Raw genomic sequence first — 27,481 nt, 5'->3', positions numbered from 1 at the left:
AAATATACACCCTCAGAGGAGGTTTACTAAAAAATAAATGATGTATATGTCATGTAAAGATGTAACAAGACTAAGATCAGATCCATCCGGATATCCCTTAACTGGATATGAATATTCCTCAATGGAAATATGGATGCCCTAAACAGATATGACTGTGTATCGAATCAAATTTGGATTTTTCGACTATTCATTTACATTCCTGGTTTGTCTAATCCAAATTTTCTTCCGGAGGGAGATACGATTTGCTCTCAATGCGTGTGTCTCAATGGTTTTAGTTCTTCCTCTCGCTCTCTTGTCAAATCTTTAAGAACCAAGGTTCAAGATCATAAATTAATGGGAAAATTACACTGTCACCCCCTGAGGTTTATACTAAATATAGTGTGACCCCCTGTGTTTTCAAAATATACACCCTATCTCCCTGAATTTAGGGTACTTGTTACACTCAGTCCCACTCCGTTAGAACATTCATGTTAGTTGCTGATGTGTTGGCCATTGATGCCTTAAAATGACAAATATATCCTTAATGGGGTGTGAGCTTACCATTTTGCCCATAGGGCAGCCCAAACTTCACACCCCCTTCCTCAGGCCATCTTCAAGCCCATCACCGACGACCTGCCTCAGCTTCCTTCTACGGTGATCTGCTGAGGCCATCACTGACGACCTACGACAAACTCAGACGAAGGCATACAGACAATGGCTTGGTACTCTGCTTCGGGGATTCCAAGATGCTCACTGTCTATGTCCATTGGCTTCATCTCAAAACCTGCAATCTTATCTTGATTTGGGCTTTTGAACATGAGAGTAACAGAAGCTGAAGAAGCTCTAACCCCCTCATTGGTACTCTGCATACGGACAATGTCTTTCTTCTTGAATGAAGAATTCACGAAGAAGCAGAAGAGGAAGAAGAGAAGAAAGTCCAAGAATTTCGGTTCAAGGCCCTTCTCTGTCATGCTCCCCAAAGGCTACGTTCCTCCTTCTGGTTCTTCTCCGTGCAACAACGACGCCCCTGGATCCGCAACTTTCTACTGCGATTACTCCATTGCAGAGCCTCAAAAGAGGGACCCTATCTATGTTCGTAGATAATTCCACATTACTTCTCTCTGTCTTCATTGGTCTCTAATCAAACAGAGCCGAAAGATGGTCATTGTCTTTAATAGGTTTTCAACTTCTCATTTGATTTCTTATCAAAGAGAACGGAAGATGATTTTCTAATTTCAACTTCTCATTTGAGCTCCGTGGGCTTTACTGCTGTTGATATTGTTGTAAAGGAATTGGAATTGGTGTTGGAATTAGAAATGGGAAGGAATTGAGAAGAAGAGGAGAGATGAGTGGTGTAGCAATTCAAGTTCCGGTGTTCGTTGGTTAGGAGAAGATTGGAGGAGTAGATGATGTAAAGCAAGGAGAGGATGAGGAGGAACCAGGTGATGAGGTTTCTGAATCTAATCCCAAAGCCTAATGACCAGAATGTGCGTGGTTGTTGTTGCTGGGTTGGGTGCATTTGTTTATGTTCCCAACTGGCCAAGCTCATACCCATGTGTTCGATCGATTCTCTTCTTAACAAGAAATGATGCCCATCGATTACAAACTACAGAGATTCTCTTCTTAACAAGATTGGCCTATGGAAAGGGAGGAGCATAGAACGGCGGCCGAAAACCCTGCAGCTATAAAATTCCGGTGAACCCCTTATTTCCCAGCTGCGATCTCTGTGGCGGAGCAGTGTCAATGGCTTTAAAAAACTCTGGCGAACCCTTATTTCCCACTCAACTACCATCCATGTTCAGATGTCCTGTAATGGTTATTCAAACTGAAGATGGTCTCAAATCTTTAATGGGTTTTTTTTTTCTTCTTTCTGTCTTGCACTTTCTTTTAATAGACTTAAGACTGAAATCAGAAAATCATTCCTTGATTTTTTCCCCCCTTCTCACAATCTCAGCTTTTGAGGGCTTGCTTTTCCTTGGCTTTCTGGATCTTCAATACCTTCTTCACAATCTTTTGCTCTTCAACCAAGATGCCCCAATGATTCTCTCCCTGACAGCATTCCCGGATAACACTGCACCGTATGCTCAGTTTACAATGGTGGGGCGGTGGTTGAAGAAGAAGAACAAAGAAGAAAAGAAGAAATAGTGGTGGGTCTCATTTTTTTATGTTAGAAAAATAACAAATTAGAATAGGATTATTTTAATTGAAAGGTAAAATTGTCATTTAAATTTTATATTTAACACCGTCCACTTAAAGGGTGTTGGGTGCATATTTTGAAAACACAGGGGTCACACTGTATTTAATATAAACCTCAGAGAGTGACAGTGTAATTTTCCCTAAATTAATTAATTTTTTTTTACTATTATTGGATATCTACTTGAATTGGATAGATTATGTTTTGCACTATTCAAATTTGAATCCAGTTACTCTCTGAATATGTGTAGCATCCCCAAATCTAAAGATATGGGTGTAGACCTTCATGGGCCGCTGTTAAGTATTGGATGGTCTTTCATTTTTGTTACATTTAAATGTGGAAACATAAACATATATTAGAGACATCAAATATCACAATGGAAATATTTTAAACATTTCTATAAACATTTGTATTTGGTATCAGATATATCACTATACATTCATCTTCTATTACATCTCTACAAACTTTTACTGTTATTTATATTAAAAGGTCATAACTCTACTCTATACATCAAATGTGAATAAACATCAAAATCTCTAATTTGTGATCTCTTCGATCAACTACTCAGAGGGTCTGACATCCTTCCCTTGGCTCTCCTTGTGTGATCAGCACACTGGCACTCCATATGTACATGCTTTTAAAAATCATAACTACGGGGTGAGCTAAGTAGCTTATTGAGAAAGGATACAGTACATATTATGCTCATGAATATATAAATCATAATATGCTGGAAAATCAGGGTATGAACATACTACTATAATAACTATAAATCTGGAATATGATATCTGATCATATTAACTGTCATGTGTGGCATTAAAAACAATGCATACTTAACTTATCTTTTACTTTATTTCTATGATTGGTTAGTTGTCTCAGTGGCATGCCACAATGTATCTCATAAAGGCGATTTTATCTCGCTATCAGCAGTGCTGTAACATATCATTGTTGCGCCCTAATAGCCATCCCTGCTGTATCGTTATGTATCGCCATCTCACACTAGACACGTCTCTCGTGTCGTTACATATTGCCGTTGCAAGCTCCCAATATACCCGTTACGTTTCGTCATCGCATGCTGGAAGGGAGATCTATCTATGCCTCATCTAGTACCTAAACCCCTATTAGAAAGGGTTGACAGTCATAGGATTTTACTATTCTGGTCATTACTTTTCTTTTCTTGAGCCTCTAGTGCTCTTATCTCTCTTTATTAACCTCCACTTCCAGTCCATATACACTACCTACTTCAACTCTAGGATGAACGGGATATTGATGGAATCCCTACTATCTCTCATACTAGTGGGGTGGATATTGGGGGACCCCATTATCCCATTCATTTTTTTTGTTGAAGCAAACATTGTTGAAACCTTTAGTTTCAGTTCTTTACTATGCTTTACTGGTCTTTTACTTATCATGCCTCACTATGCTAAACAATTCATAAAAAAACATCATTTTATTTCTCTATAAAACATAAGAATCTCAGAGGCAGTGATATTGTAATGGTACTAGACATGCAAGGATATGCCCGAATCCCCCTCACCTGTCTGTATTTGTGCTATATTATCTCTCTATAGTCCTCAACAGTGTATCTGGTACTTCTCTGTCATTTTTGGATCAAACTAGATCCTTACATATCATTTCATTCACATTAGGCTTCTCTTTTATACTCGTGTGAAAGCCGGATCAAAATGAGAGGGGGGGGGGTGAATCAGTTCCTTTAAACTTTACGGCGTCTTCTGCAAACTACACAGTCACTTACAGTCTCACCTCGCACCACCAGAATGTGGCCAAGTCTACCAAGACTGTAAACCCACTCTACAAAACAGGGATTAGCCTCCAACAAATAAAAGTAGACACATAGACATGATTTATGTGGTTCACCTCACAGTATGTGAAGGCTACGTCCACAGAGCAATACCCCTCAGGGTTTCGTATATGCCCAATACTCAACAACAGTACAATTAGCCGCCCCTACGGCCAGGATACTCCTTACCCTGCTTCAACCTCTCACCTCAGTGAGGGCAAGGACTTCAATCCCCAATATAAAATGCCCTCAGCCTTACAATCAATCAACCCAATAATCAGATTTCAATCACAAACCCAACCCTTAACAGATTACACAGAGACAATGGTTTGTGAACACGTTTACCTTCTCAAAGGAAAGCTCCCAACTCCAAACGAATGCTGTAAGATCTTCAATGGGACGAATCAAGCACTCGAATCCATCGATAATGACCAAATCGACGTTTTCTGACGATTTCCTTCGCGCCTCTGCTCTCAAATCATGTTAGAATGGTAGAAGACGACTTCTCCTCGATTTCCTTCTTCACTAGGGCTCCAGAGATGCGTTTTCGATCCTTTAACGAAAATATATATACAATTCCAAAAGATACCCTTTGGACCAATGAGATGCATTTTCGGTCCACTGAATACTGTCTTCACAACCACACCACTGCCAAACCTTGTAGCCAACAATGACAACACTACCAAGAACACCAACATCTTGGAATAGTGGGTAAGGTCCTCCACCATCCATACTTAACTAAAGTTGTCTCTATAACCCTACTTGGGTATTTGGGTACCACCGGTCAATCGTTTGGTCAAACCGATAGACAAACATAGGAAATCTAAGCCCTAAAATAGGTTTTTACTACATTTTTCCTCAATATTTTATGGGATTTCATCCCCTTTTTCTGTTGATCAGTTTAAACATCTTAATAATGTTATTAATGAACTTTTTAGTGGATTAAATCACCATAAAACACTCAATTAGTCGAAAAGATGCTTAGAGTTTACCTTTTGAAGCTCAAAACCCTAATTGGAGAGCTTTTTCCTTAGTTCTTCTAGTTTCCCTTCGATCCAAGAGTCTTTGTTAGCAATCAAGGCTTGAATCTTCAAGCTGTTGGGCTCTATTCTCTCTCTTTCTTTCCCTCTATTTCCTCTCTAATTTCGAAGTGTTAGAACACATGAAATGAGCTGATTTGTCTCATTAATAACCCTTTTTCGGCACAATTGGTTGACTGGTTGAACAACTGACCTATTACTAAGGTCAACTGGTCGATGACCGTTCAGAGAATTTCTGAATGGTTGTTAGAACCGGTTTGACCGATTCCCAATCGGGTCAATCCGAGTGAGCTACTAGAATCAATCAGATCGATCGATTCCTACTTACTTGAAACCCATTGATCGACCTCTGATTACTAAATCAGTTGCATCTTAGTCAATTCAAGTCCAAATGCTCTAATTTTTTTTCCTTTGATATCTAATTCGATTACCCTTGATTTTTTTTTCGTATTTTGGGCTTTCCCAAATTCTAACATTATGGTCCTTTAAAACTCACATAAGTTGTTGCTTCACCTCAACCATACTACAAGCAGTCTTTTCTCTTTACTGTGGAATATCGATAGGGTCCACACCATACTTAGGGCCATTCTAACCCACTCAATGCTTGTAAATAATGAAATTTCATATTTATCTGTACTGTCAATGTTGTCTGTTGAGCTGACTCGAACCAAATTCCCTCAAAACAAACCTGTCAAGCACTTGTTAGTCATCAAAATTCAGTATTAAATATTTTTATGTGAATGGGGCATTACAGTATGGATACCCTTAATTGGATATGGATGTGAATCAAATTTGGATTTTCAACTATCTATTTACATCCCTATCGCCATGGTTTTTATAGCTAGACTAGATGTTGGATCCAAAAGCCCCAATTTTGGGTTTTTAAGGTGATTTTGGTTTTCTGGTTTTAGTACTGTTTCAATTTAGTTTTTAAATTTATGGTGAATACTGAGTCCAACTCAATGGTTGCACCCACATTGTTGAGGTGTAGCTCCTATGCTCTTATTATGTTAAATAAAGTGGGATATCCCACAAAATACTCGTCCAATCCAAAAACTTAATCCATGAGATGAAAATATACATCTGAACACTGCCCCTCACATGCAGTTTGGACATACACATGAATATGTTAAATAAAGTGAGATAGCCCACAAAATATCTCTTGGGGTCTATCCCAAAAGCTAAACTATTAGATGGAGATAAACTCAATACTGCCCAAACTACATATGTAGTTTGGGCATACACATGAATATATATATATATATATATATGGAGGATAATAAATGGCCCTAGCTTTGATACTATAAGATAACCCACAAACTACCACTTAGGGGTTCAACTCAAAAGCTTTAGCTATTAGGGGGAGAGAGTTTCTCAAATACACAAAGCAATCAAAACTAAAGGATTTGGACTCTAATACCATGTTGAATAAAATGTAAAAACACATGAAATAACACCACTTGGGTTCTAATACCATGTTAAATAAAATGAGAAGACCTATGAAATACCACTTAGGGGTCCAAGTTAAAAGCTTAAGTTAATAGGTGAAAGATAATCCAATGGTATATGTGAAGGAGAGAATGATGCTGAATCGAAATTTTTCCTATTTGATACAATGGATCGATCCTCACGTAGTATATGGTATTCGAAACAAACAATACAATAAGGGTTTAGGGTTACCTCTTGAGTGTCTCAATTGAAGTACCTCTATTGGTTCACAATACTTGAACACTAAACCTGTATAAGTATGAATCAATCTCCACTCCATACTTTGATGGAGAAGAATGGTCCAGAATCCTCCATCGGACAATGACAATCACCAACTCTTGTAGAGAGAGAGAGAGAGAGAGTCTGAATTTTGGTAGAAACTCTTTTCTCTAAAAATTAATGAGCAATGTAAAATGTGCTCGAGAGCGCGTGTGTTTGGATTTTGGGAGAAACTCTTTTCTCTAAAAAATAATGAGCAATATAAAGTGTGCTCTCTTTGTTTCCCTTAAGGTTATTATATAGCTAAACCCTGATTCCTTTCCTTCTTAGGATTGCTAGTGACAAATGATGTGATTCTATTGGGTTGTACACCAAGGTAGCCTATACTGAGTCACACACAATCGAGTAAGTTACACACAAGTGCACATTGGTTTTGGTAATAACTAGAAAACCCATAAGTGATAGAAAACATTACGTGTAGGTCATTCCTCTTAATAACATCTCACAATGGACCTCAAGGCATCAAATTAGATTATTATCACTGCCTCAGTCCATTGAACAACTAGTACAAAGTATCATGACCACTGATTGGACAACGAAACAACATGATTAAATGTTTATAAAATATTTTGTTAAATAATAGTAAGTTTATAAAATCTTTGGTAAACATTTTACAAATAATACACTAAACTTGGAATTTCGTTCAATCAAGTTCAAGATTCTCTCTTGAGATATTCTCCCAACACGGGAAGTGGATTCCTTATTAAACGCCACTTTCATCAATAGGCAAACATAGTGGACCCAGTTTTGCGATGTGGTTTTTTTGATTGATGGAACTAGCAGGACATCCTTTAATGGCGATGTGGTTTTTCCATGCACAAGCTTTCCATCACCGATATGAGTAACAAGTAAAATAATCTCCATTACCAACCATGACACTATGAGAACCAGTATAAGGTGTAAGATTAGTATGGTTACCTGTTGAATCAATCCATTTTCATTCTATACCAAGAAAAATTGAAGACGATGCTAGTCTCAATTCTAAACTGCTCAAGCAAGGATGTTCCTCTTTTTAGAGAGCTAATAAAAACCCAACAAAAAGTCCTCATAAGGAACAAGTCTGAGGATGGAGGATGGATTTGTCCATAAATCTTAATGGTTGAGTTGGGTTTGGTGTCTTTTATCTAGACCAGTTGACGGGTTTGGGTCAAAGGCTTTGATGGGTTGCGTATTGGGGGGCTTCTAATGGAAAGTAGAAGAGACTTCTAAGGAAGTGGAAGAGGTAGAGTCTTCAAAGTGGAAGATGTAGAGATTCCCAGGAAAGTGGAGTTTTCCAAGAGATGGAATCTCCAAGAGAGCGGAGTCTTCCAAGTGTGGAAGAAGAGGAATTTATAAAAATGAGAGACGTGTAGAGATGGAGTCTCCAAGAGAGTGGAGCCTTCCAAAGTGTGGAAGAAGAGGAATTTATAAAATGGAGAGATGTGTCTACCTAGGAAAACGACAGTGAGAAGCCAAAAGTGGAGAGACACCAAGGTAGACAGAGAGTGGGTGACCAAGTGAGAAAGGGGAAGAGAGAGGGGTGTACAAAAGATTTTATGTATTAGGATTAAATTGCAAGGATTGTAATGTATCTCTTCTCTTGTTCTTAGTGGAAGTTAGATCTCGCTCTGTGGATATAGATGTTATTGCCAAACCCTGTAAATCTCATCTCTTGTGTATAAATGCTTGTTCTATTTCATATGATTGTGATTGTTCTTCATGCATATATGTTTTTGTGGCGTACACAGTTCTGTGGACATATATAGTTTTGTGTATTATACATGATTTCGTGTATTGCTCACATCGGAAACAGAACGTTGCTTCCCCAACATTATGATCATCCAATGAAGAATAAGACTGGTGAAGTCCTGCTCATCCTCTGCTATTGTGCTTATAATTTGGTTATTTTGCAATCTTCAAGATACACATCAATCAATCCATGAATAAAAGAAAAGTGGCAACAATTTGTTATATGCTCACAAATCACAAAGAGGTGGGTGGATTCTATAAACAATTCTTGACTTGTGAAACATTTAATGAGTACAAACAAGTGAGGCCTGCTATCTAAATTGCTATCAGAACAGGAAACTAACAACAAAATTCCCTTCTTTAAACCCCAAGATGATCAAAAATATGTTACAGACAAGAACTGAGAAAGAGAACAAAATTTAGAAAATGGGAAAAAGAAGAAAGAATCATATGAATACAACATACAACATGAAGTATGCGTCTGTCTCAGTGTACTATTTTACTTGTTAAACGTGAGCTTATTACTAGATCTTGCTGCTCTAATGGAAGTTTTAGACAGCGATGACGACACGGCAGCAGACTTCTCAAATTCCTCTTTGTCCTCATGGAATGCTTTAGTCAGGATCTCTTGGAGTTCCATGTACCTTTTCTTCTTCAGTACACGTTCCTCTGGGATATCATTCCCCCGGTATGCAAGCTCTTGTAAGTTATCAGCATCCATAATATTATTGAGTACCTCTGAGCAACGAGGGAAAAAGCGTTTCCCAAGCTCCACTGGATTTACAAAAACAAACAGGCAAATTAGGCTTTCATGAATGGTTGTGAACAACTTTTAAGACATTTAGTTGTGCATGTAGCATAAATGCAAATTAGTCAGGACTTAAATAACCAGTTGATCTCTGATGGGTGATCCAAACCAAACCGTATAACCTGATGGCTGAAATAGATGCTGAAATCCAGCAACCGAAAATGCAAAACCAGCATATTTGTTGGCTATTACATCCTACACAAGGACATTTGTAACTTTAACTCCCCTTCATACCAAGCCATGGGACCTTTCGTGGTATTGAGAAGTTGTGCAGGATACAACAATGCAGTGAAACAAAAAGAGGGGGAAGGGGAAAGAGGAAGAAACTCTGTTACACAGGCACATGTTTTTACCCTGAAGCACTCCGTCAACATGACAAGGGTATGGAGACAAGTACGGATTGCCGGAGCCCTCCCCGATCACTTGGAATTGGCACACTGTTTGCTCCAAACAGAGAGAGAGAGAGAGGGTTTGGTGATCTAAACTTTTCCAAAATTAAGACTTCTTTTTTTTGGGGGGGGGAGGGGAGAGCAGGAGGAGAAGGTACTGGAAGCTTGTTTGGTTTCTCTTGTCATCATCTTTGGCTCTCCATGTAATTGAACGCCAACCCCCAAAGCAAAAGGAGGAGTTGGGAGTCAGGTCTGTACCTGGAAATTGGTTCACCATCTTCTTCCACTCCGTAAAAAGTTGAATTCTAGCTCCATATTGACCACCAAGTGATCCAAGGATTTAAAACTCAGTAAAAGAGAGAAGATGATGCAGATATATCACAAAAGTGGGCTTATTTAGTGGAAATAAGCTTTGGGCTGTGTTCTATACTTGTTGGGTCTTCGGTTTTCATCGTAATAGGCCATTTTAATGGGGCCTAAAATTATGGGTAGAAGCTACGAACCCGAGACTAGTCAGGTAGGATTAGTATAGTCCAAAATTGTGGGGTTATTTGAGTCCTCTTTTATGTTAGAAGTAAACTAAGTCCTAGAATTATTAGGAATTTGAGCCCAGATTCATTTTCAATCTATGTCATATTTCTAAAGTCCTAGTTTGAGTCTTCTTTAACTATTCCAAGTAGTAGTTTTAACTATTCCAAGTAGTAGTTTGAATTCCAAGTTAGTTTAGGACTATGAAACATATATATAGGCAGTCTCACACACAAATTTATGAAATGTATCAGCTTAGTTTTTCTGAATATTGCTGCCGTGGATTTAATAGTGTGCTTGGTGGATTGCAAGTGGGGCTTAGGTGGATTCCTAGCCTGGTTATCTCTTTTATGTTCTTCATCTAATATCTTATATAATTCTAGCAGATTCAACAGGTCAGTCTCTCTGTTTCCTTAAACCTGCATATTCTATTTTCTACCAACATTCCAACCAACTTCTAATTGATGTATCTCATCAAGAACTGCTCAGATTAATCTGAAATTTCATATCAGATCACTATTTTAGTAGTTCTCCAGTAATCTGGTAGCATTCTAGTATTAGTTCTGAAATCTGAAGTTCTAGTTAACTGGTTAAGAATCCTAAACACATTAGGACTTTCTCTGTAACTTGTAATTTTGTTATCAAAATCCTACCAAATTTATGCAGATCTATTCTTCTTCCAGAATAGAGCATTCAACCTGAATTTTAGCCCTACCTAATTACTCTGCTGTGAGATATAAACTTTCTCCATATCCTTGTTGCTTTATCTTCATGGTTCTAAATCTCGGTTTCATGGGTTTCAGGTACGAAACCATGGGTCGATACCAAAATGTTACTGGTTTTGACCAAGTTTTGACTGAGACTTGGTTGGACCATTGCTTATAGAATACCTCAACTCGATCGAAACTGGCTTATTTCGACAAGTTTCAACCGAAAGCTCTCTAGTTTCACATGTTTCGACTAAGTGACCATTTTTGAAAGAAAACTGCACTTTTTGGCCTCAGTTCAACATCTAACACATATTTTCTTGCATTCTCAAGTCAATCAACCTTGCTAGACACTCATTTGGTGCTTGAAGCTTAAAGATAACAGTATTTTTTCCCCAAACTCAAATTTTGTTTACAATATACTACAATACATGGTAGGTTTCTTTCAAGTTTTTATATGTTAGCTAGAATGGCTTGATATACGACTCTATGGAGTCGTGAGTAGTTCAATTATTAATTTTTTTTTCATTTTCTGTTAAAAAAAAGATGCATTTTTCCACCAAAATTTTGAAAAAAATAAGGGTTAGATATGATGGATGGAAGCTTATTTAATGTATGTTAGACACCATTGGCCGATCTAAGGCAGGATGGCGTTGAAATTTTTTTTTTTAGTTTTCGGATTATTGAAAAATTAATTGTTGAAATGCACCCAAAAAAAAAAAAAAAAAAAAAAAAAGGGAAAAAAGAAAAAAAAGAAAAAAAGAAAGAAGAAGAAGAAAATAAATAAGAGGAATATTCTATTTTAGTTTGAAAATGAAGAAAATTAATGAAAGTATAGGAACTATGTTTTCAGCCGTATTTGATTATGTGATATTCTTTAATTAATTGATGGTGATTAATTAATTAGTAATTATTAAAATAATTAAAAAGGATTTTTAAAAAAGGCAAAAATATTATATTTATGAGAAAATTTAGAATATGCTTTGTTGTTGTTTAGGAGCCATATTTGAAGTGTATGTTAATAATCTTTGTGTTCTTGACTTCTTGTTGCAGCAGTGCACCAACTAGTGCTGCATAATGGTTGGCCAAGGCGGGGAGGGGGGGCGTTTACATTGCATGGCTGCATGGGAGACCCCTTTCAGCTGACAAGAAGAAATCTGAGTGCAATTATTGTAAGAAGAAAATTGGGGGAGGTGGGGCCACTAGACTAAAGTGGCATTTTGCTAGTGGTGACAGGAGTGTCATGGGCTGCCCTAGTGTGCCAAGTGATATAAAGAGGACTATGGCAACACATCTAGGGGGCGGGGTAGAAGCTACGAGGGCAGCCAAAGATGAGTTTGATGATGCATGTCTAGAGAGAATGCCTGAGTTAGGGGAGGAGGACTATGACAGTGAGAAGCCAAATTGGGATAATGTACAAACACCGACAAAGGCTGCACAACTGACGAGGGCAAGGTTAGAGAGCAAAGAGACCTTTAGGATGGACCGGGAAAGATTGATACAAATGGCCAAGGGAGCGGATTCATCTAGACAAGATAGAGATGAGCCAGAGCCACAGCTACAACGGAGGAGGAAGTCGAGACATAGAGACCTAGAGAATCCGTTTTAGGAGGATCCACAGTGTAAGGGCCCCAACCCCACGGCCCCTACCCCTATCCCGTGACCCAGCTGTTGGGGTCCTTTAGTCGGATCCTGGCCTCTTTCCAAGCCAAGACCGAAAACAAAAGAAATTGAAACAAATGTGGACTAGTGTGAAGGAGAAAGTGGGGATTGCTTTCTCTAAGTGGGCTTTCTACCACAACATTCCAGCCAATGCCACTATAGGGCCATACTATCAGAACATGTTAGATGAGGTTTTTATTATGGTACTTTGCATTGTTTTCAGTATACTACTTTTAATCCTAAGTACCAATACAAGCATAGACTTGTAATGCAAGATCTGATAGAAGCAGTTCACATAGTGGTCGCGAGGCTTGAGCCAGATTCAACTCGTTAGTTAGTTATCAATCAAGAGGTGAGAGTAGGGCATTGTTTGGTAGTTAAGAACTTAAGCAATTATAATTTTGGTATTGATGCTAACACTGGTGCCAACAATTGAAATGGATATAGATGAAAGGATTCAGGGATGGCACTGAGAGTTCGGTCTGTCATTGGCTGTTGCGGCTCTAGATGGCATTGTTGTTGGCTGGTCCAATCACCTTAGTCTTGTCAGTCATATAATCATATTTAAGTATGCATTATCATTTACTATTATCTAAAAATACACTTATGCAGTTGAATGGTAGTTGCAATATGAGAGAGATTCACCCAACCTAAACAAGATAGCAGTTAACGTGCTTTCCCAGACATGTTCTGCCATTGGGTCCAAGCGTAACTAAAGTACGTTCAACCTCATCCACTCCAAGTGACAAAACCGATTGGGTGCTAAGTGGCTTGAGGACTTGGTCTATGTGCATTATAATATGAGATTAAGAGAGGAGCATATATGCCTTGGCATGGAGAACAATACAAGCCCAATCGAGTTGGCCGAAATCTTCCAGGCAGAAGAACATGAGGATCCCCTTTATGAGTGGGTCAAGGATCGAGGTGAGCCTTTGTTAGCTGAGGCTGGGGTCAGCCCAACAACGAGATTGCTTCATAGATGGGTGTTGACGTGGAGGAGTATATGGCAGCAGAGGCAGAGTTCACTAACAGACCCCACATCCATTTGAGGCCCTCCCTGGTAGTGGTGGAGATTGATGAGGAATGGTACCGTTCCTCGGACACCACCCACACACCTTCCCTGACTCAGGGCCATGATGGTGGTGGTGATGATGATGATGATGATGGTGGTGGTGGTTATGATGATGGTGGTAGATTAACAGCCTTACGCGAGGAGGACTTCGGAGCTGGAACCAGAGCCATAGAGATTTATAGGGGAGACTGAGTTCACTCATGCCACGCAGGATGAGGATCATAGTGGACGTATCGGGAGAGTGATGCAGCACCAAGTGGCCACACCCGAAGGAAGAAGAAGAAGAAGAAGAAATAGCCTTGAAATTAGGGCTTAGTTTGGAGCCATAGCTTAGGTTTACATTTAGTAGGTTCTATACTTAGTTTTATTTCAATTTATTTGTAAACTTAAATTGAACCAGTTCAAACCATGGTTCAATTTAAGTGATTTAATTAAGTGTCTTTTGTTTTAAGTTATTAGGGGTAAATAGGTCTTTTAACCTTTTAATTTTAAGTTGTTTTAATTAGGTCCCTCCCCTCCATGATTTAAGTGAGGGAAGAGTTTAAGTTGTATTGGGATTTGGCCTATGGCCTTTTATTATTAGTATTGAAATCGTGGGAGGCTCCCCCACAAGCTTATGAAGTTAAAAAAATCGTATTGCTGCCTAGTTGCTGCTGCTGTTCTTTGTGAGTGAATATCCTTGTGGTTCTATCAAGGTGAAAAGGGTAGGTGGATCTCCTACGACTCCTTACGCCGTGACGGCTGGGAGGATCTTCTCTGAAGGTGGTTCTATCCTTCTCCATTGCTCAATCCAGTAAGTACTTAATTTTCTGCAATTCCTTTCTTCTCCTAATCCTCTACAGCCTACTCTACAGCTCCTTTTTATTTTTACTTGCATTCTTACAGCCTCAACCAACCATCAAAACTCAATCATAATTCAGTCGCAGCCCCTTTACATCATCCCCTCTAATCGATATTCATCTCAGTCCTATCCAACCATCTAAACCCTAATTCCCCCTCTTCTCTGTAGAACCTATAACAACCTAAAACCTGTTCAGACCTAACTAGCCATTAAAAACCTCCCATATTTGGATCGAACATTCCCCTCCCTAGTTGGAAAACTCGATCCCCATCCTAGCCCTAAACTCCCATTAAAACACTAATTTTAACCTAAATTCTAAAACCCAAAACCTGAAACCCTAACCCTAAAATTCTGAAATTTGAAATTTTGTTCAAACCTTCACTGTTAGCTTCCCCCTAGACCTGTCTAGCACTACTATATAAAAATTACCCCCATTCCCCCAAACCTAACCCTAGTTTTGACCTAAAACTACAATTCTGTCCATTCGAACCAGCAGCCCCCTTTTAGATCCTGTTGCTTGGCCTCTAGTAGGATCCTTCTCCTATCTAGAGCTACATTAGAGAGGCTACCTACACTCGAGGTCCTTGTAAGTGGTTCAGACCTCCTGAGGAGGCAGCTAGGATGAATATATCGAGCTTGTCTAACATAATGGAAGCTAAGAGTTTGGAGGAGCGTAGAGGATCTGGGCATTGACACGCGCCATCCTTCGTAGAAGAGAGCTGCAGTCCAGCACATCATGGTGATAATGGCTTCGAGAGCTTCAGATCAGCATCACATGCTGGGTATGGACCGCATGGTGGATATGTTGGTGGACCATCGTTTGAAAGCAACGGTTCATTTGGATATGGTGGTGGCCATGGTGGATCCTTCTGCTTCATTTAGATATGGGGGTAGCCACTGCCATGGTGCATCTTCTACTTCATTTGGATATGGGGATGGGTTAGGTGCTGGGTCATCTTTTATCGATAGCATCTTTGGGTATCCGGCCCAACCATGTATGTCGCCTCTACCTTCTTACGGTCTCAGTGAACCCTTCCCTAAGTTAGGATATCTCGGACATGTTGATGATGGGGCTTATAGATGGGTAGTAATGGACTATTAAAACTATTGGGCCCAAAACATGTCATGGGATACATATGTGTTGTATTATGAGGAATGACTACAACATCTTCAGTGGTGCGCAACTCGTGGATTGGACCCACCAAGAAATTCCTCATGGAATTGAATGGTGAGTGTTGTATCATCCATCATTTATACTTATTTAACAATTCTAATGTATATCTTAGTTGTTTAAATGGCAAATTTACATTTCCAGCAGTTTATCTATATGCTGACTTAGTATGTATTTATAATAAGGCTAGTATACACTGTACAAGATCATCCAACGTACACTAGCAAACTTGGGTAAAAACCACAAGTACCATTTATTATTTTTTTATTTTTTGTGAAACTACTAAATGGATTATTATGTTTAAAATGTCAAAAATAGGCTGCCTAGAAAAAATCAGGCCAAAAAACAGTCAGTTGGGCCTCGAAACCATCATCTCAAGTTGGCTGGGAAAATCTACCAGGTATTCGGTTAAAACCTGGTATATCTCGGTTTCGTAGCTGGTTGAAACCGGCCTCAAAATCGACACTTAAAACCTTGTTTATCTCTATTTAGTGATCCTGTCAGTACTAGTTTCTCACTGGATTTTTCTGGCTCGGAATTCTCACAAGGTAATGAATTCCCATACAATTGGATTACATCAAGGATCAGCTTTAAACCCACATTTGTTTGCGCTAATCATAGATGAGTTGACTAGAGACATTCAAGATTAGATCCCTTGGAGTATGCTTTTGCTGATGGTATTGTTTTGGTTGGTGAAACAAAAGCAGGGATACATGCCAAGTTGGCATAATGAAGATTAACTTTGGAATCAAAAGGTTTTAAGATAAGTAGAACAAAAACATGGGATATGATGTGTAACTTTAGTGACAATAGGACTGAAAGTGAGGTGGTGAAAAATGATGATAGAGAGTTACAACAAAGTGAAATTTTAGTTACTTAGATTCAATCATAAATAAAGGAGGAGAAATAGATGATGATGTTGCACAAAGAATTAAAATAGGATGATGAAGTGGAGGAGTGCGTTCTGAGTGTTGTGTGATGGATGTATTCCTTTAAAACTCGAATAAAAAAATTTATAGAACAGTTATACAACCAGCAATGATGTATGGAGCTCAATATTGGGCAGTGAAGAAACAACAAATAGAACAACTTAGTGCAGCTGAAATGAGGATGCTGAGATGGAAGAGTGGTAAAACTAGAAAGGATTAAATTAAGAGATGAAAAAAATTAGAACTAATTTAGAAGTAGCCCCGATACATGATAAGTTGCGAGAAAGTCAATTGAGATGGCATGGACAAGTTCAACAGAGGCCTTTAAATGCTCCAGTACGGAGGAGTGATTTAATTCAAATTGAAGGAGCTAAAAGATCCAGGGTAGGCCTAAATTGACTATAGGAGTAGTGAGGAAAGACATGATAACTTAGGACTAATAACAAGTATGGCTTTGAATAGAGCTGATTGGAGGAAAAGGATCCATGTAGTCAACCCCATTTAGCAGGGATAAAGCTGAGTTGAGTTGTGATTGGTCCAAGGGGTTGGCCAATCTTGCCCAATCTCAGGTTCATAATATGAGGTATTGGCAATCCCAATTGGATGGATTGGTGTCTACCAATCCCAATCTAGATTGGCTGATCCTCTTGATCCATCCAAATACTTGAAACCGCCTAGACCCTAAATTGGATGTGTTAAGACTATGGTATATAAGACCTTACAACTTAGCTAATTTTCATTTAAACCCCCATGTGTTTGTTCTTTTTTATAAATTCCTCCTCAAACTTTATTTTCTTTACATTTCTGCCCCTCTATTTAAAAAGGATCATTCCCTTTCATATCTTTAAGCCCTACACAAATAATCAAAGACCTCATTTGAATCCCACAGTTCCTGGACACATTTCAGCAGGCATCCCCATACCCGCACCCACTTCTGGATACATATCCCTGTATCCTATTTTTTTGGGAGTTAGGTGGATCCAATTCCTTGATACATACCATACTGGAACCAATTTAACATAGACAATAAAAACTAACTATATTCCCAATGAGACAAGGTGTATACTTCATATTTACCTGTTTTCGAGAGTGCTCTCATCCTATTGAGGTGCTCCTCTTCAATTTTGAAAGGTGCTTCATTTAAGTCCACAGTCCTCTGGCCACCAGGTGCATTCCCGGAATGGATAGTTAATGGGAACTCAAAAGTGCCATCCACTTGAGCAATGTCCATTGCAACTTTTGCTTCCATGGGGAACAAAAGTTTTGCCAGACCAACTGAAAAGAAATACACATAATCATAATCATGAAAACAATAGAAATCTCAGACTAAAACAAGGAAAAAGTAACAGTAGGAATCAACTAGAACAGAGTTCCACATAAATAAAAGCCACTGAAATCCACAATTTAGGGAAAAGAACCTACTACGGTTATGTTGATTTTGGAATGTCACAAACACAAACAAGATCAACTCTCCACACTAGCCTGGTCAACTAGCAGTAAACATTTCCTACATCAGTATTCCAGTTACATTCCCAAGTTTCTTAACTAAGGAAAAGGATTGTAACTTCACAAACAAGGAGAAAAGGCAAGCTTTCTGTTGAGATGGGCTACTTTACCCGATAGGGGTAATTTAGTCCTATCGTTTTAGTTGTTTTATGTTTTATTTTTTATTTCTTTTCTGCATTTTTCCCTCTATCCGATCTCTATTTGGGATTCCTAATTGGAGTGGGAATTCCTAATAGGAATAGGACTAGGGGGGGCATTCATACTTTGGTTATGATTTGTGGTTATTATAAATAAGGGGCTGGATGATCGATTCTGGTCATTCAAGCATTCATTCAGTTCTGGTTTTGGTAACATGGTATCAGAGCCTTCTTCTCTGATCTAGGGTTTTCAAAACCTTCCCCCTCCATCGATCTTCTCCACCACCCTTCTCCATCGATCTCTCTTCTCTTCTTTGGCCTCTTCCATCCTTCAAGGGCAGCACCAATGAGGTGATCCCATTATGATCTAGTTGCTGCCCTCCATCTCACATCAAATTTTATGCTCTAAACTCTGTTCACGATAGCTGCTGCCTTCATCTACCTGCGATTTTGGACTGCTCTTGTTTTTTGGAAAATCAACCCTATCGAATGGGAGGTTGATTGTTCATCTTGGAGCACTGCTGGAAGACCTCTGGACAGCACCTATCACAGCTACATCAGCATATTCTGAAGACCCTCAAGTTTCAGCCCCTCTTTTCTGTTATCGATCTCAACTGTTAGGGTTTTTTAAAACCCTGACACCATATCGATTTCCGTTTTTGGGCTACTTGTTGGGGGAGATTTTTTGAGGGACTGTTTCCCTATCACATTGCTACACTCGACCTGCTTATCAGCCTCATCTGCTGCAGTGTTTTTTTTTTAAGATCTAATTCTTCTTAATTATTGGATCGATTCCTGCTTGGCTGAATTATGGGTGACTCAGAGATGACTACTGCTACTTCTGGAGGAGATGGTCAGATTAGGAATGACTTTCTTCCCTATGTTGCTGCCATTAAACTTGATGGTACAAATTATCTAATTTGGGCCAGATCATTGTCCTTGACTGTGGCTGGTAGGGGACTCACTGGCCATCTTACTGGCACCACCAAACAGCCTACTGAAGAAGGCACTGCCCGTACTAAATGGGCTGCCAACGATGCTATGGTGATGTCATTTGTTCTGAATTCTATGACCACTGACCTCTCTAGTCAGTATCTCCTCCTTGACACTGCTACTCAGATATGGACTGCCGTCAAGGGAACTTATGGTCGATCAGGTAGTGGTGCTCAGGTTTATGAAATCAGGAAGACACTTCAAAATACTACTCAGAAGGAGATGTCTGTCACTAAGTACTATACTGCCCTCAAGTGTTTATGGCGGCAATTGGACCATTATGCTCAGTTTCAACCTACTACTACTGCTGACATTACTGCCTATCACTCTAATGTTGATCAGTTTCGGGTCTATGATTTCATTGCTGGCCTTAATGATAATTATGATCCTATTCGGGTACAAGTCCTTGGTCGGATTCCTTTCCCCACTTTAGAGGAGACTTTTTCTTATGTTCACAGTGAAGAGACACGAAGGGCTGTCATGATGATTACTCCCAAAGTTGAGAGATCAGCCTTAGACACTACTGGCTCCACCTCAGATACTTCTTCTGACAGTGTTGCTGCTACCAAGGAATTAAGTATCGGAGCGTATCGTATCGTCTCGGCCGATACGTCTCGGTATCGGTCATGGCCGAGACGAGACAGGTCGAGACGTATCTTTTTTTTTTAAAATGTAAATGTCTCGAATGTATCGGTATGTATCGACCGATACATATCGATACGATACGATACGGTCGATACGTATCGATACAGACGAGACATGATTTAAACCATTATTTTATTAATTTTGAAATAACGATACATATCGAGACGTGGTCGATACATATCGATACATACCGAGACGTCTCGATACATATCGGCAACTTAAAAACCACATGGGCCCAAGTCTTCTCAAAACAGAAAACTCGAGCAGGAGCAGGCTGGCGGAAAAAAAACAGTTCCAGCTTTGAGAAACCATAAAAAAACATCTTTAAACTTGGTTTTTGCCAAAGATTTGTTGAGGGCTTTGATTTCTTTGCCAAAAACGATCCTAAAGGAGGTGAAATCTCATCATTTGCTGCATCTAACAGCCCACATTCGAAATCAAAAGGTGTTCTTGAAGGGCAAGGTAGGTTTTTTGAAAAAAACTTGATTCTTTTGTTTAAATCTTTGATTTTTGGTATTTTTTTTGCTATGATTCAAAGGGAATATGTTAAACTAACTTAGTATTGCATTCTTTTTATACATTTACAAAGATTTGAGTTCAAAATCCATGTTTCTTTGCATTTTTTACCCAAAACCGAAAATTGCTTCTTTAAAATGATTTTTTTTTTATTTTCTTCTAAAATTTAAAACAAATGCTAATGTATATAATATATGTACTATATTATGTATAGATCTATCACATTCCAAGAAGATTATATATTTACCCTAAAATCTATCACAATAGTCACTCCTATTGTTGAAGACCCTTACAGACATGACTTTGATCCACCCCGACATTCTTCATGGCAATTGAGTGACTTTACATGTAAGAAATTTCATCTTTTAATCTTTTATAACAATTTCAATGTGCCGCACTTGTCTGGTTATTGATTATTCACAATTCTTAGTATATATGCATGATATATGACACAAATTGATTGTTTATATTGTTTTTATTGTCCAAAAGTGTATTTCCATGTGTATTTTGATCATTTTCATGCGTTTCTGCACCGATCGATACGTATCTCCGACACGATACGATACGATATGTCTCTTAAAATCGCCCGACCGATACGATACCCGATACCGATACTTAAATCCTTGGCTGCTACTACTACTGCCAAAGAGCTAGTGAAGTGTGATCATTGTCACAAACCATATCACACTAAGGCTCAGTGTTGGAAATTACATGGGAAGCCTGCTGATTTTGAGGCCAAACGTGGTCATGCTAAGTCTAAAAACAAAGCCAATCACACTGAAAGTGTAGCTTCAACTCCCACTACTGACACTGGTTTCTCTCAAGAAGAACTCTAGGCTCTCCGACGTCTATTGAACACATTTGCTGCCTCTACTACATCTGCTGCCAATACAGGTTCCTTCTTTGCTCGTACAGGTATTTCCTTTGCTGGTCATTGTGCATCAGTAGTTTCCACTCCTTGGATCATAGACTCCAATGCTACTGATCACATGACGGGTTCTTCCAGTCTTTTTAATACTTATTCTCCTGCTTCTGGTAAGGATAAAGTCAAAATTGCTGATGGGTCCCTCTCCTCCATCTCAGGGAAAGGATCCATTGGTTGTTCTCCTTCTCTTACACTGTCATCTGTGTTGCATATTCCAAAATTTACAACTAACCATCTTTCCATTAGCAGTATCACCAAATCCCTGAATTGTAAAGTGACATTTTTTCCCACTCACTGTGTTTTTCAGGAACTGGACTCGGGGAAGACGATTGGATCGGGTAAAGTGCATGGCGGATTGTACCTGCTTGATAGAGATCCTACACCTACCCAGGCTTTACCTTCTAGGCTCTGTCACCCGGCATCTTTCTCTTTTGAATTACACAAATGGCACTCTAGGCTAGGCCATCCCACTTTAGGTACTTTATCAACTTTATTTCCAACATTAGTTAAAGACTATAATAAGGAAGATTTTTTTTGTGAGCCTTGTGTCTTGGCTAAACAGACACGTTCAACTTATCATATTTCTAATAAAAGATCCTCTTCCTTATTTCATGTTGTTCATACTGATGTGTGGGGTCCTAGTAGGAAAGCTTCCTTTTCCAGTCATCGGTGGTATGTCACTTTTATTGACTGCTATTCTAGGTTCACTTGGGTCTACCTCATGCACACAAAAAATAAAGTTTTTTCATGTTTTCAACACTTTCATCAGTTGGTTAAGACCCAATTTAATGTCACTCTTCAAATTTTGAGGAGTGACAATGGGACAGAGTATATGGAAAGTCAGTTCCAAAAATACCTTGTTGCCCATGGAATCCTCCATCAGACCAGCTGTGTCGACACTCCAGCCTAAAATGGTGTAGCTGAGAGGAAAAACCGCCACCTCTTGGAGGTGGCTAGAGCTCTTCTGTTTGCTCGCAATGTCCCTTCCCTTTATTGGGGAGATGATGTCCTTACTGCAGCCTATTTAATTAATAGGCTGCCCAGTCGGGTTCTTCATTCCAAAACCCCTATTGAGCTATTAGTTGGCTCTTCTTCCTTTATAGTCCCACCTAAGGTATTTGGCTGCGTTTGTTATGCCCGGGATATAAGCTCCCCTGGTAAACTTGACCCCCGTAGTCTCCGCTGCATTTTCTTGGGATACTCTGCTACATAGAAGGGGTACAAATGTTATTACCCTCCATCCCGCCGGACTTTTGTCAGCATGGATGTCGTCTTTCATGAAAGTGTTTCATATTATGTGTCCCCACCTCTTCAGGGGGAGAGTGTTAGTGAAGATGTGCTGACTATTGACTCTCCACCTCCACTTCAGTCTGTTTACCACGAGTCTGAACCAGTTCGGCCTACCCCTAGTACTCCCCCTGAGTCAGGGGGAGAGGTTCCTATACAGGGGGATACTATCTCTATTCAAGGGGAGCAACCTACCCCGGTCCAGACTCCTATCCAGAGGACTATTAGTGAATTTCAGAGGAGAATTGATGACAGTACTGTGAAGACCTATGGAAGGAAACATAAGCAGGTTCAATCAGCTGTTGCTCCAGTACCCATCCAATTGCCGAACCCGGATCCAGAACCTGCCTCTCCACCTGGTAATGTTCCTTCTCCTAAATTGCTTATTGCTCTTCGCAAAGGTGTCAGGACTTGCACTCAACATCCCATATCTCATGTTGTTTCTTATGACTCCCTTTCCCCATCCTTTCGTGCTTTTGTTTCCTCTCTTTCTTCTGTTCGTATTCCTAACACTTGGCAGGAAGCTTTATCAGATGGAAAGTGGAAGGCAGCTATGATGGAAAAAATGGAGGCCTTGAAGAAAAATAACACATGGGAGCTTATGGTTCTTCCACCTGGGAAGAAAACCGTTGGATGTAAATGGGTGTTTGTGGTGAAACAGAAGGTGGATGGCACTGTGGATAGGTATAAGGCACGACTTGTGGCCAAGGGGTTCACTCAAACATACGGCATTGATTACCAGGAAACTTTTGCACCTGTTGCAAAGTTAAATACTGTTCGTGTGTTATTATCTTATGCAGTTAACCTTGGATGGGATTTGCAGCAGCTAGATGTAAAAACTGCCTTCCTAAATGGAGCACTGTATGAGGAGGTGTATATGGACATTCCACCAGGGTTCTCTTGTGACAGAAACCAAGGAAAAGTGTGTAGGCTGAAGCATGCACTATATGGGCTGAAACAGTCACCTCGAGCATGGTTTGGCCGGTTCCACAAGGCCATGATTTCTGTGGGCTATAAGCAGAGTAATGCTGATCACACACTCTTTATAAAGAGGGCTGGTGAAAAACTCATTGTTCTTATAGTCTACGTTGATGACATAGTGGTTACTGGCAATGATGGTAATGAGATCAGACGGTTGAAGACCTTCCTTGGACAAGAATTTGAGATTAAAGATCTAGGGAAACTACGATACTTTCTTGGGATTGAAGTGGTCAGATCTTCTAAAGGCATTTTTCTCTCCCAAAGGAAGTATGTCCTAGACTTATTGGCTGAAACCAGGTTGTTAGGCTGCCATCCTTCAAATACTCCTATGGACTCTACTGTTCGGCTCAAGGAAAAAGAGGGTGAGCTTGTTGATAAAGGCCGGTACCAAAGACTTGTAGGGAAGTTGATTTATCTCTCACACACTCGTCCTAACATTCTTTGTCTCCATGAGTACTGTGAGCCGTTTATGCATGATCCCTACTCTTCTCATATAGAGGTTGTTCTTCGTATCTTGCACTATTTGAAGTCGGCTCTGGAAAAGAAATTCTTTTGTCGCACATGGTCACCTTCGGATAGAAGCATACACGATCTTGATTGGGCTGGTTCGCGGATCGCAAATCTATTTCAGGTATTGCTCCTTTGTAGGTGGAAATCTTGTCACATGGCGTAGCAAGAAGCAAAATGTAGTTGCTCGTTCTAGTGCCGAAGCTGAGTTTCGAGCTATGACACAAGGTATTTGTGAGTTACTCTGGCTTAAAGGTTTGTTACAAGGTCTTGGTGTTCCTATTCGTCTTCCTATGATGTTGTACTAATCGACAACAAGGCTGCAATCAGCATAGCACACCCCCACGTTGATGCAAACGTTACACAATCAAACAATAATTTCTTGCCCAATTTTTTAGAGGATGAAAAACAAAATAACAAGGTGGTTAAAGTTTCGTAGATTGTTACACCCATAGATAAAATTGGTGGGTGGGTATTGTTATTTTGCCACATGGGAGAGTGAAGTGGCAATTCTAGCAATTGAAAACCTAAGAAATGATCTAAATATGACATGTGTCAAATTTTAACCTCAAATTCAATCATTTATTTTTTAATTTACTCTCGTTTATGACTATTTATGCATCCCTTGTAATAATAGTCTTGTGAACCCTATTGATAGTTATTGATTTTTTTTTATGCTTTATTTGGTCCCAAGGCCAATTACTATGAAGCTGAAACTTAAAATGTGAGTAAGAGTTGAGATCTATATGTCCATAAAATTTCAGTCCCACTTGATCTGCCAGGTGACATATCTAAGTGTCAAACCCACTAGAATCACTCCATAAAAAGAAATAGGAAGTGAAGAAAAATGTACTAGAAAAGTGGTTAGCAAAAGATACTATGAAAATGGTTTTTTTTTTTCAATCATTTTATATTTGCCATCTGTCTAGCCCAATGAGAGAGGTTAACATGTAATCGTCCAAAATATCTGCCACGTGACAAATCAAATGAGAACTAAATTTTGGGAATAGGTAGATTTCAAAGGTCTTCGGTTCACATTGCGGATTTCAGCATGACCAAAGTTGATGAAGTACCCTTGAGGGTAAGATATGTGTAGACAGGTAGATTTTAAAGGTCTCATCTTCTTTGAGTGTAGCTCCACTTTTCAAGTGTGGGGTGATTTCCTCAAGCTGTGTTCTCCAGTTAGGTTTTTTGCTCGACTATAGCCCACATTTGGAAGGAGAGAAATTTCCTTATATTCTACAATATGATGAGACCGTGGCCTTCCATTCTTAGAGACATTTGTTATAAAAGGAATACGGGCAGTAATAAAATAAAAATGTACTTACTTGTATGTCGACAATTAAAAACCAAATCTCTCTTGTTGTAGTAGGAATCGAACAAGGCTGGGTTGAATCGTATCGGTGTGATATTCTCCTTAAGGTCTTTAATCACCCCTAATTGTGCAGACCGGGTTGATATGCGATTATACCTCCAAGATAAAGCAACCCATTAATCGCAAAAGGCAACACTCCTATTGCGATTACAAAGGGGTCCAAAAGCTATACTCAACACTTTCTGAATAATACATGACTGAGAAGCAAAATCCCTGTATACGTATATATACATACTCCTAAAGGTGCTTAGATAGACACTTCTCTCTAAGGAACTGTATGTCCATTAAGGATTCAAGAATACTTATAAAAAAGGCTCAAATCTTTGAAACTAATCAATGTGGGACTAAACATCCTAGGGTTCTTTACAGGTGCAACTCAAAAAGAGAGGGAAATGAAAATTTGGATTTTAATAAAAGGAAGACAACAATAATGACAAACCTTAATAAATCCAACAACATTTGAGTTGATGTGGCAGACCGGTACCGCCCAGTGACCCTTAAGGGTAATAGATCCCTTGGAACTTGTTTTTGGCGGAGAAATGGGATGTTCATCCTTATTAGATTCCTTTATAATGTGTTTGGGTGTGGTCTATAGTATGGATATCTACTTTAGCTAGCTTGTTGTGTTGTCTCTGATTCCCTTTGCAGAAGGATCCATTGGGGCATGTTGTCTGATGGAACTGCATGCACATGTCCTATGGATCTCGGAGTTGGGTGATTCCGCTGGTTGTTGTATAATTTGTTAGTCCGTAAATCCTTTTCATTTCTTTTTGTTACCTATCTAAAAATATTTTTTGAAGTACCAAAATAGAAGCTTTGAAAATCTAGGATTAAGAAGAGGGTGCTGCATAAACCAATATATGAACTAGAGAGAGGGTGCACGTTATGGAATGTAGTGATTATTTTTATTATAAATTTGATACATAGCTAATCCAGATGATGCCGTATCTATCCAATGATAAGATTGCCATATCATCCCAAAAAATACTAATTGAAGGTTATTTGTTGTTAAAAGGTTCTTTATGAGTTTTTCCGATGGAACTCGGCTTATATTAGTTCAATTGAGGGGTATATGTTAGCACTTGCAGGTAAATGTGGACTATGATTGTATTGAAATGACAATGTGCGATTTTAGTATGAATGATTTAGTGTTATGTGATTTAGAGAAACCAACATAATGTTTAAGGACTAGAAATGAGTTAAGTTCCCTAGAATCAGGTTGGACCATCAAGGGGGGGGGGGGGTTCAACACTTCAATGATAGAAATGACAATTGCTAGTTAGAATTTGGAACTGCCCGAAACATGAGCAATGAAGGAATTTGAATTACCTTTTCAATGAAAGAAGAATTGGGACAGTCAGAGTTTGAACAAGGGGATACGACCATTTGAATAGGCAAAGGTCAAAATATCAGATCCTGAAAACAGGATCCAGTCGACCAGATGCCATCAAACAGAACTCCCTTAGAGTAATTGGATTCGGCCTGATGGTCTGTTGGTTGATCAAATCATTTAACTGAATGAAGTATTATCATCCAATATGCATATGGATGATCCAACTTGATGTCAGTTCAACAAGCTGAGTCGACCGGATCATCGTGGATCACAACCGAGATGAACTCGAGTTAGAATTTTAAGTGGGGGTTTTGGTTCATTTTCATACTTGGAGGGAGGGAGAGAGAGAGAGAGAGAGAGAAGAAAGATAAAGTGGAAAGGGATTGTTGTTGGTGTGTTGATTCGGAGGTTGCATCGTCGAGATCAAGGGTTGAGAAGGAAATTGAAAGAAGGAAAGAGAACAAAAAGGGATTTGAAGTGTTGTTTGGATCATCTTGAGGTAAGTGAAATCGGATATGATGTTAAATATAATTCGGATGTCCTATGGGTGTATGATGATAGAGTAATATGGTTATGACTTATGAGTGAGAGTAGTGGAAACCTCGTGGAAATTTGGGGAGAAATGTGTGAAACTGCCATTCATGAGTAGGATTTTCCCAAGAT

General features: G+C 39.2%; 1 protein-coding gene and 1 long non-coding RNA gene across 2 annotated transcripts in view; both read right to left on the bottom strand.

The window, feature by feature from the left end:
* The window catches only part of LOC122669067, a 38,399-nt gene extending 36,345 nt beyond the window's left edge, over window positions 1-2,054 (bottom strand). Inside the window, exon 1 of the long non-coding RNA XR_006333961.1 lies at window positions 1,978-2,054. This is a non-coding gene — a long non-coding RNA (uncharacterized LOC122669067). The remainder of the gene's footprint in view (window positions 1-1,977) is intronic.
* Window positions 2,055-8,794: 6,740 nt separating this feature from the next.
* LOC122666822 (BTB/POZ domain and ankyrin repeat-containing protein NPR1-like) lies at window positions 8,795-17,887 on the bottom strand. The gene is made up of 2 exons (XM_043862899.1): window positions 17,691-17,887; window positions 8,795-9,280 (listed from the first exon to the last, which is right to left on the bottom strand). Exons 1-2 carry the CDS (start codon window positions 17,860-17,862, stop codon window positions 9,006-9,008), a joined length of 447 nt encoding a protein of 148 aa, XP_043718834.1. The 5' UTR covers window positions 17,863-17,887; the 3' UTR covers window positions 8,795-9,005.
* Window positions 17,888-27,481: the final 9,594 nt, after the last annotated feature.

Source organism: Telopea speciosissima, chromosome 7 (genome assembly GCF_018873765.1).
Source record: "Telopea speciosissima isolate NSW1024214 ecotype Mountain lineage chromosome 7, Tspe_v1, whole genome shotgun sequence".
NCBI classification, from domain to species: domain Eukaryota; kingdom Viridiplantae; phylum Streptophyta; class Magnoliopsida; order Proteales; family Proteaceae; genus Telopea; species Telopea speciosissima.
The sequence above is the reverse complement of the archived record's forward strand: the minus strand, read 5'-3'. Positions and strand labels throughout refer to the sequence as shown.

Coding starts and splice junctions, on each gene's coding strand:
- LOC122666822 (XM_043862899.1), bottom strand. CDS start 17,862: ATGGAAGCAAAAGTTGCAATGGACATTGCTCAAGTGGATGGCACTTTT. Junction 9,281..17,690: donor GAGAGCACTCTCGAAAACAG/GTAAATATGAAG, acceptor TTGTAAATCCAG/TGGAGCTTGGGAAACGCTTT.